At 39.5% G+C, this 9,789-nt stretch overlaps 1 protein-coding gene across 1 annotated transcript in view; it reads right to left on the reverse strand.

Annotated features, from left to right (window-relative positions):
• LOC125765015 (adipokinetic hormone/corazonin-related peptide receptor variant I-like) overlaps window positions 1-9,139 on the reverse strand; it is a 30,960-nt gene extending 21,821 nt beyond the window's left edge. The window contains exon 1 of the mRNA XM_049429848.1: window positions 6,124-9,139. Coding sequence (XP_049285805.1) covers window positions 6,124-6,334 — 211 coding nt within the window. The 5' untranslated portion in view covers window positions 6,335-9,139. The remainder of the gene's footprint in view (window positions 1-6,123) is intronic.
• Between the last annotated feature and the right edge of the window lie 650 nt (window positions 9,140-9,789).

Genomic DNA, 9,789 nt, shown 5'->3' on the forward strand with positions numbered 1-9,789 from the left:
GTTTTCACTGCTTTCTTACGTGTATTTAGATCATGTTAAGCTCAGCCCATGTCTACAAGCTTTCAGCCGCAAGCTTCAGCCGTAGTAAGAAGAGCCCATCACCGGAGCTGCTTAGTGGATCAGTAAAAGGATTAGAACACATGGTACGGTGGAAGGAAGAAGGAAAGGAAAGCGCCAAATAAATTGGATACGGTAAGTTCGTTTTGTGGTCTTTGAGGTAAGTGGATGGAACGTACCGACATTAGCAGAAAGAGTAAATTTCCATTCACGTTGCTAACACATTTTCCACCATCTTAGTCACAACAAATTTTCCACCAGCGAATGATTTTACAATGGCAAAGTTGTCGTTCACAATTTACCTGTCACTGACAAAGCAGATGCTCCGAGAGGAGAAGAATGGAAAAAAACTATTTCGTTTTTTTTTAACCAATTTAACGTGCATGGCAAACCTGGCGAAAGTCTTGTTAAGAGGCTGAAATACTGTTTTAAACAAGTGCGCCTCGATGTATGCAATCTGTATGTCAAATTGTGTTCTTTTGTAGCAATTCAAGTGTAGCATTCAATAGGAATAAATGGTTAAGTAGTACTGCAATTCTAAGCTTTATTACGCAAAAAAATGTGTTTTTGCATTTTTTTAAATGGTAAAATGAACATCCAAATATGCCAAACAAGAGATCACATAAAACAACAAATGATTAACTCTCCCTTACAATTTTCCTTCCATTTATGCAAACATACACACACATTACTGAGCTAGCTATAAAAAAACATCAGAAAATCCCTATATGAAAACCCTTTTGTTTTCTCTAGAGTGAATGTTATGGCTCACAATGACCAGGATTTTTGACTAGTGAAAGGCAAAACAAACAAAAAACGACGGACAATGTGACGCAGATGAGAATTGTTTGAAAGAGAAGTTCGTTTTTGATGTGGTTCATTTTTTGTAAAACATTGGTGTGGAAAGTTGGTGATGTAAATTAAAAAAACCAACCTTCAACCGTATCGTTATCACAAACGGATGAAAGTTTTATTTTGTTTTCCTGTTCACCATTGGTACTTTTCCATCACACATTAAAAAGCCAAATGTGAATATTTTACAAACAACACAAGCTACCATAAAAACGGACATTTTCCACAAAGTAAAATCCGACTCCAAAGTTCAGTGGTTGAACTGAACAGCTGTCGGTCCTTTATGCTACACAAAAACCGCGTAGGTAGGTAGCGTGGTTAGTTCGAAAAGGTAAAATAATGCCATTTTCTGTGATGTTTTTTGGCTGACCTTTTCTTGCCGTGAGTGGTTGGTTGATGCGGTTTCGCAATGAGGATCACCCTCTACTGTGAGGTCGTTTGCGAGGAAAAGTCATCCGAAGCGCATTCATGGACACTTTATTAAAAGGCATTAATTTGGACATTGCGACGTCTGGGTATGGTTTTATTAAACATGTACACAGTACTGTTCAGCTTCAGTCCACACTTGGGTCGTTGTGTGTTTACACTGGTGATTTAACGTGCCTAGTTAGGTTGACTCATTTCGACCCTTTCAAGAAGCACTTCAATCTTAAATCTCGTTACCACACAGATTAAAGAGATATCCCTCCATGGGATAACAACGTAAGGATCGTTGTACGTTCCTGCGAATAAATCTCTACTGTTTATTAGCTTTTTTTCGGTGAAATCACACCACACAACACAACCAAATGTTAGGAATTTTCATGCAAACCAATGAACGATCCAAACCCAATTATGATTATCGCGCACAAGTATGTACAATCTCGTTCATCGAGGCCTCCAATCCATCGAAATCCTCCAATTGCCTCACGGTGTAAATTCTTTTGCATTTCATTATATTCTTGAAATTTTCCTTTTGTGCCCTCCAAGCATCCTCATCGGTTGCCTTGGCTCGAACCGTAACGAATCTGGCGTGTCTTTGCTAGTCATTTTGAATTGCGAAATGTAGAAAGGCCTGTTTTCCCCAAAAGGCCTGTGAAAACCTTCAGCCGGAGGCACAAAATTTGCTAATGCATTGTATGTTTAGAATTTGGAGAGAGAGAGAAAAAGGTCCGCAGCTGTCTTTTCGATGAAAGTGAAAACATTGAAGACTATTTTTCATCTCGGAACTCGCTTTCTTTCTTCTGCTTTTTCTGTTATCGCCCGATGGACCAATTTAATACTAATGCGAATTTTAATCGGAGTAGAAAGAGAGGAAGCATCAAATTTTGTCGGCGAACAATGGAAAAATGGCTTCATTAGCAGTCAGGCGAGCGTCAGCAGGTGTCAAGAAGCAGCAAACATTAATTCAAATTAAAAGCTTATTGTTAAAAATTAACGTGAATTGTCGTTTGTTTGTTCAAAAACGATAATGCAGAGATCGAGCAGTTTTAAACGACTTCACGGTAAAATAACAACAGAAAGGTGTAAAAAATCATTAGAATTAAATTGAACTTTTCTCATTGGCTTGAATGTCATTTTATGTATTCCTATAGAATATCGAAATTTGTCTTCAGACGAATGATGATTTTCATTTCGAATTGCATACTTTCATGCGTATTTCCATTCTATGGTCGTTATATAGAAAATTTTATAAAAGGCGCTATCAATGCTTGCCTTACTTGTTATGTTTCCTTTTACGATATTTTTTACGTACAAGAAACCATACGCTGCTAACGTTGAATAATGCAGATGAACCCCCGAAATATAAATTATCCTTTAATGGAAGTGTAAATTAATTCTATTCATCGTAACCTTTTCACTTTTTCTGCACGTACAGCATTCAAAAAAAAATTGCTATCAGACGTGTATTAAAATTGAACGAGTTCTTAAAGCCTTTAGTCATACAACCAGCCGCCAGTATTTTTGCTATAAAAATTAAACATGCTTTTGCAAGGTAGCAAACGCACCTCACAGCTCTTCCATTTTTTCCCTTTACTGTGTCAGAACTGATAAGCAGCCTCAATTATCTCACACCTTTACCTTTATCCACGGCTTAACGTTAGATGAAGAAGGACGCACGGGATTGTTAAGATGGATGGTGTGTTAAGCGAAAAGCTTACTGTTTTAATATAAATAGACCAAAAATAAAATAAGCACACCCAAAAAAAAAACGGTTGTTGACATTCATTTTCATGTGAGCACGTGGGTTATTGATATGTTTTTTTTTATGGGCGGTGTGCCGCTTTGCTCTACCAGCAGCGAATCCATTAGATCCTTTGGTTGGACCGTAAAAAAGGTTTCATTACATCCTGCGCAAACTTGCTGTTCGAATCTCAAGCAAACAGGAAGAAGAAAAACAAACTCCGTACCGAACGAAAGCTCCTCCGGCAAGTGAACTCAGTCTGTTCCGTGTTGCGATGGGAACTTGCTGTTTGTGTACCTTACACGGAGCCCACATTTCCGCGTACTGGCGCAGGCAAAAAAGGGGTTTTGCGGTTGGTGTTACGAGCTTTGCGATACCACATGATAAATGCACCCAACGCATGTGGCAAGATCGATGGATGGCGTGGGTAATGGGTTGAACATAAGTCTTCATCGAGCGTAATGTCTGCACAATGCTGTCCCGGGGCCATGAATCCAACATAGTTTGGCTTCTTTGGCCATGGTCTCATACCTTCGCGTGGGACAGACGATGACTTTAGACTAGTGCAAGGTACGGGGAAGGAGACGCCTTTTTTTACATTTCCATATCAGCTGTTCTCTGGCGGAAGGCGCACATATTTTATGGCATGACGTTTGGAAACAGAATGCGACCCATGGGAGAACCAGTTGGATGAAGGTAATAAAAACCCTGTATCTGCTACCAAGAAGATCGAACTAGTTTTTGCGCCGTATACGATAAGTATCGTCTAATACCAATTGATGGTGGAGTTTATGGTGCAATCTTGGAACACGCAGGATTACCCTATAGAATGAAGATTCCCACAAGAAAATCCATTTTTCCAACCGTTATTGCAAGCTAGAAGTGAAGGAGTGCATAATATATTTTGCAATCATTTTTATATCCTTCCCGATTTGGTGGTAAGTCGCTTGATGATTTACGACTGTTGTGGTTTAATAACCTTTGCAGAAGACCGTTTCCCCCCGTTACAATCGATCGATGGCGTTAAAGTGGTCTTATTATCATCTGCTTAATACACAAGTAATGAACAGTGTGAGAAACGATAATCATTTGTATGAATGACTTCCTTTTTGGGTGTTTTTTTCTTCCCAGTTTTACACAAGAAATCATGATTGAAATATATTATCAATTTATTAAATTTAATTTCCCTTGAAAACTCTCTCAAGCATACCTCAACCAAGCATTGATTTACCTTAGCTTGGATTAGAACGTTGTACAATATTCCCGATAAAACGTTCGTCTTTCGTACTTTACATGTAACGATGTGCTTAGTCTGTACAAGAAACTCGCCTGCACAGGAAGCACCATCATGTTTCCTCTTTTTGAACTAAGTTGTCATACTGGAACTTTCCATCGCATAACATTATTCCCTTTGCATTGCTACCGTAGCATGATTGCTGGTATCGGATACATTCTCTTAACTTAGGGTGGAATGGTTAGGTTAGGGAGCTACGATGAAAATTAGATCTGATGGTATCAGAAAGCCATTAAGATACATTCTACCGTTCAACAACTTTCGACCAAAGCGTTTATCTTCAAGGCTCTTCTAAAATGACTCCTGTAAAGGTATTCTCGTTTTGGTTCAAACCTGTCAATACGTTACAGGTAATAGCATAGTAGAACGAGATTTAATATCCCCAAACTGTTTACTAATAGTAGGGATACATTTGTCGATCAAATTGCATAACTTTAGGCGTTGTTTTTTCCTAATTTTGGCGTAAACGATATTGCCGTTAGGTATGCATTCAATTAATTAAATCACAGACACTGATTTCAGATGATTGATTAAACATAATCGAGGTCGTCAGAATATTGCACAAGCGTCAAACTTAATGCGTTATTAGTAAACCACCGAAATGGAACATTAAATTGTTCAAACATGAATCCTGTACATGAATAATGTGTTTACCTTTATGCTTCAATTTTATAATGAAAATTGAATTAATTAGCGTTTAATGGCGTTCTAATTATGCTAAATGGAAGTTAAACAGCAAGCTTAGTTGAAACGATTCCTGAACGTTGATTTTGCATATCATCTAGGACCGTTACGTACGGCAATAAATCACAATCATTCGATCAAACTCATCAAATTGCCGAGTACAATTCATTGTGATAAATATTGGAAAGCAGCAAAGGAATGTTGCGTTCAATCATCCTCATCATAATTTGAGGAATTCGATTCAAATCGATACAATTTCGGGGTGCGCTTGATTGGAGTTGGTGTGAAATTGATTGAATCGGTGTTTAAATTTGAAAAGAATGATACAAAACACAGGGCAGCAGCTAATTAAAATGCTTCTAGCAATCAATTAACATTATCCTATATTAAAACCAATTTACTGTTTTAAACAGTTTCATTTATTATGAAACAGATGTTTTACGATAAATCAGTTAAAAGGGGGAATTATTCTTCTGAAACTTCTGTCTGGTGAAGTTTATAATTACGCTTTAAAAAAAAGGAAAAAAGTCCACTAGAAGCTGGTAAACATTTTGAATCAGACTTTACCTCGTTCACGTTTATCGTTCAACTTTTCCCTATTAAGTGCTCGAATTTGTAACCGTTTCACGGAACTTTCCCCCGTCACTGTTTTGCTACCAAGGTCATAAACTTTTGACAAAAAACGGCACGCGTATTGTGTTCGGAAGGTTAGAAAATGGGCCATATAATTTATGTTCTTAAATAAACTATAACTGTATACTATCGTCTCTAGACACGGTCACCGATAGTTAATGTGGCTTGTACAACAATAGGTAGAGACCTTTTCAACCACTTTATAGATTTTCTTATACTTAGGAACTGTTTGGTGCTTAGGTAGTCATCTATTTCCATTCTTCCGTATCCTATTGTACTGCACCAATGAAACACAGCTTTATAGCTGCCCTGCAGTAGTTCGGATCGGCACAACCTCATCAAACTAACCTGACTGATGGCATCGTGTTAGTGAAATGTTACATGTTTAGCGTCAATAATTTGTGTCTCACTGAACGTGGACAATAGTGAGCTACCTTACCTGGAGCGGTGATGGTAACTTCCGTGCCATTTTTGTCGAGCCCTCCGAGCAGGTTCGATCCGTTCGGTGCGAACCCACCGAAACCACCCAATCCGTACGGGTTGGTGCCGGTAAAGTTACCGTTGGTAGCCGCACTTTGAAGATACTCCTGCAGATATTCATGCTGAAGGGAGATATCCATGATGTTAAGTAATCCAGCTGCCAGGTACATCCAGAGCGAGCTGCCTCCACCGGCAGCAAGTTCACTAGTGTGCACAGAAAATCATTCACTCCGGTGGCAATAACACACCGGTGGCCAATGGCAATTAAAATGGGAAGGCCTTCCCTTTCCTCTCAAGGGGAGATATTAATTTGCGTGCTAAATGTAACTTATTCACCAACACCGGAATTGCCCATTCCACGTGTTTTAATAGCCCCCCAGGGGGAAATTCTTGCACAGCGTAAATGGCACGCACTAATTCAAGTTGAACTTCCAGGAACCACTTCCACACACGATAAGGATGTTGAATATTTTAACACACTGAGATTGCACACATTGAGACACGGGCAGGCAGTTGCATCATCTGCAGAAGCGACCAAGCTGGCATGTGCTTTAGCTCGCCATAGTAATGGAGTGTAGCAATTGAACGGTAATTATTTTTCACCAGCATATTCCAACCGATAATCTTCAGCAGTGCCCGGCTAATTGGTAGATTGCGGTGTGGCACTTTTGATTAAAACTCGTTGCAGCACTATTGCGAGAGCAATGCACTTCACTCACTGCACAAAATGCGTAATTTCGATTTGAAGTTTCACCTTAACGAGATATCTATTGGTGGTACAATTTCTTTACTTCACTTGCAATTCACTTCCACACTGGTTGGTTAGTCACGGAAGACATGCTGGCTGTTAGTGCGCAAAGCTTCACGCAGTATGCAGATGCAGTATCTTGGCAACGAGCTAACACCCTTAAACCGTTTGAATTCAGGCGGGAAATCTCCCCGCGACAGAGTGCGTTTTAATCAAATTCTACACACGCTCCACGCTCGACCACACACGCTCTTCGGTCACAGTCGAATGGATGACTAACTTGCGCTTGTGGAAAAGCCTTCTTTGCGGGCTTCAACCGACCTGGATGGGAACCGTTTCAGTTGGATGCTGCGTTACGAACGTTGGGGAAATAGAACTCACCAGATGTGGAACACTCGTCCATCCTGCGACATAGATTCCTCGTTGAGGCGCATGTGCAATAGCAAACGAAGAAATCGGTTCGGTTTGCTGAGTGTGCCATAGCCTGGGGAAGCTAAATCAGATTTATCGCTTTACTATATCCTACACTTTACTGCAAAGATCGAATGCCTTTCCTTGGCATTGTAAAAAAAACCCCCGTAGCACAAACTGTTGCTTTACCGTTTCAATGTGTCCTCGTACCCATTTCACGCCCGGTTCATTATTGGCCTATTGTGAAGGCGATTGAAGCCGGTGCTCAAGTTTGATCGAAAACATCGTTTAAACCCGTACTAGACAAAACGGAGGGGCCCGCTGGCACAGATTGATTGATGTTGACAGTAAAGTATAATCCCTGCTTCCGGGAGTATTTTCCCGGCACGGCAGAATGTATTCGTCCTTTCGTCAAGGAAGGTGGACTTCATTTGCAACGATAAGCCAGTTGTCGTTGTTTCCGTTTTCCGGGAAAGCAACACGCTACGATAGCATTATAATCCGCATTCATTTTCAGGGCTGTTTTTTTTTACTGCTTAGAGGAAAATAAAAGTCCACACAATGGGTTATATGTAGCTATAGCAGCTCAACAGTACGACTGTTGCCGAGCCGATACAAACGACTTCAGTGCGTGCTTCTGGTTTCTTCTTTGCCTTGGTTTCAACACTTGACAATTGTACCACTCTTGTTTCTTTTTTATTTATTTCAAACCATTTGAAGCGAGCTTCCCCTTCAGACGTTTATGTGCTATTGATTCACATTCGCCACTGCTTCAAGGGAACAAAACTCTTATCGGCACGGAACCACACGCATCATACTACGCGAGCAATCGTATGATGCCGTAAATGTGCTTGTAAAATTGACAACTGGAAAAATGGCCACCGTCTGATGATGGTTGTTCCAGCAGTAAGTTAATGCGAACGTTTTTCGCAAGGGCCATTCCTACTTGCGAAGGAATCGGTAAAGGAAAGGTAACGAAAAGCAGTTAGCTTTTACGTGATTGCCTCGTTACGTTTCGATTTGTTGGTGTAGAGAATGTTGTGAAAAAAAAACCCCGTCAAGCAAGCTAATCGAATGATATTGATGGCAATCATGGATGAATCGGATCTTCAAATTCCGAGCGAAATATCGATTGCGCCTAAATTTATGCAATCTCATCCGGGGGTGATACGGATTTCGGCACAATGCCTTGACCCCATCAATCTTTATTAGCGGAAAGTAGCATAATCTGTTCCTGGTTGTACTGTACGTGAAAAGGAAGTCACTTCCATTGCTTTAGTGGTGTCGACATGTACAAGCTTAATCTTTGAAGCGATAAAAATATAAATTAAACACAATGATCATACAATAAACTTGTTGAACTCCATTCAACCTTCCGGAAACTGATGTGAAATGTATGTCACAAAATTTCAGATCGGTTTAAAAATAAAAAAAGAAACAGTACAAACCATTAAGCACGTGCGAATAACGTCAATGCACCCAATCACCATTGTGCGTCACACGGAAGCCACAATATCGAACCAAACAAAAAAAGACGATAAATTAAATTGAACGCAACATTTAAAATCTGGCCAACCGACTAACGCCTGTGACGTGGCTGATGTTTGATTGAATTATTTATTTTTATGTCACTTCTGTTGCGGTTAGTAGGATTCACATTCACTCGTTTATCCTATGTGCGGTTTTTATTCCATTCAAGCTAAATTGTTAACATAAAACAACGAGATTGTTAAGAGTGCGTGCCTGCCATTCCATTCAGATCATTGGAAACGAATAAGCTATCGAATTACGAATGTTTTTTTTTTTTAATTTTGTTGGGAAAATGCTCTTTAATATTAATTGTTAAAAGCACGCGAATTCCTTGTACGCCGTGAAAAATTTAAATGAAAAAATAAGTAAAATCAGTCCTGATTTCTTTTCTGAAAATGATGTTTAATTTCACAGTATTTTCCCAATTGGTTTTGCTGTTAAATTTTATTCACAATTACTATGAATCATTAATTAAATCAATAGAACATTATGCAAATAACATCTCTTCAAGGAACTGGAAACAGTGTTTGGTACTTGATTCCTGAGCGCGAAATCTTGCGTAATAAGGAATAATTATTTCCTTGAAGAATATTCCAATTTCTACCTTCAAGTGCTGTATCATGATTGAATCACTTAGTGGATATTTGCTAGTTGTACAACCATATGCTGCATTTGAGCATACTTTACCCGTCTGCGGTTCAGCAAATTAATCATCCTTTGTTTTCGGGGGAAGGAAAAAAAACGAATCAGCAACATGCATGTTAATACTGTTCATTTGCATCAACTTCTACATCTATCTAGCGAATAAATGCCGATTCCCAACAAACAGATGCGCATCCATGAAGCGATGCTTCGTAGCACAGGGTTAATGGGAATATCCTACCCGATTGCTTTGAATCTCATTTAGAAATTGTTCAAACGGCAGACCGCGAACTG

The sequence above is a fragment of the Anopheles funestus genome, chromosome 2RL (assembly GCF_943734845.2).
Source record: "Anopheles funestus chromosome 2RL, idAnoFuneDA-416_04, whole genome shotgun sequence".
NCBI classification, from domain to species: Eukaryota; Metazoa; Arthropoda; class Insecta; order Diptera; family Culicidae; genus Anopheles; species Anopheles funestus.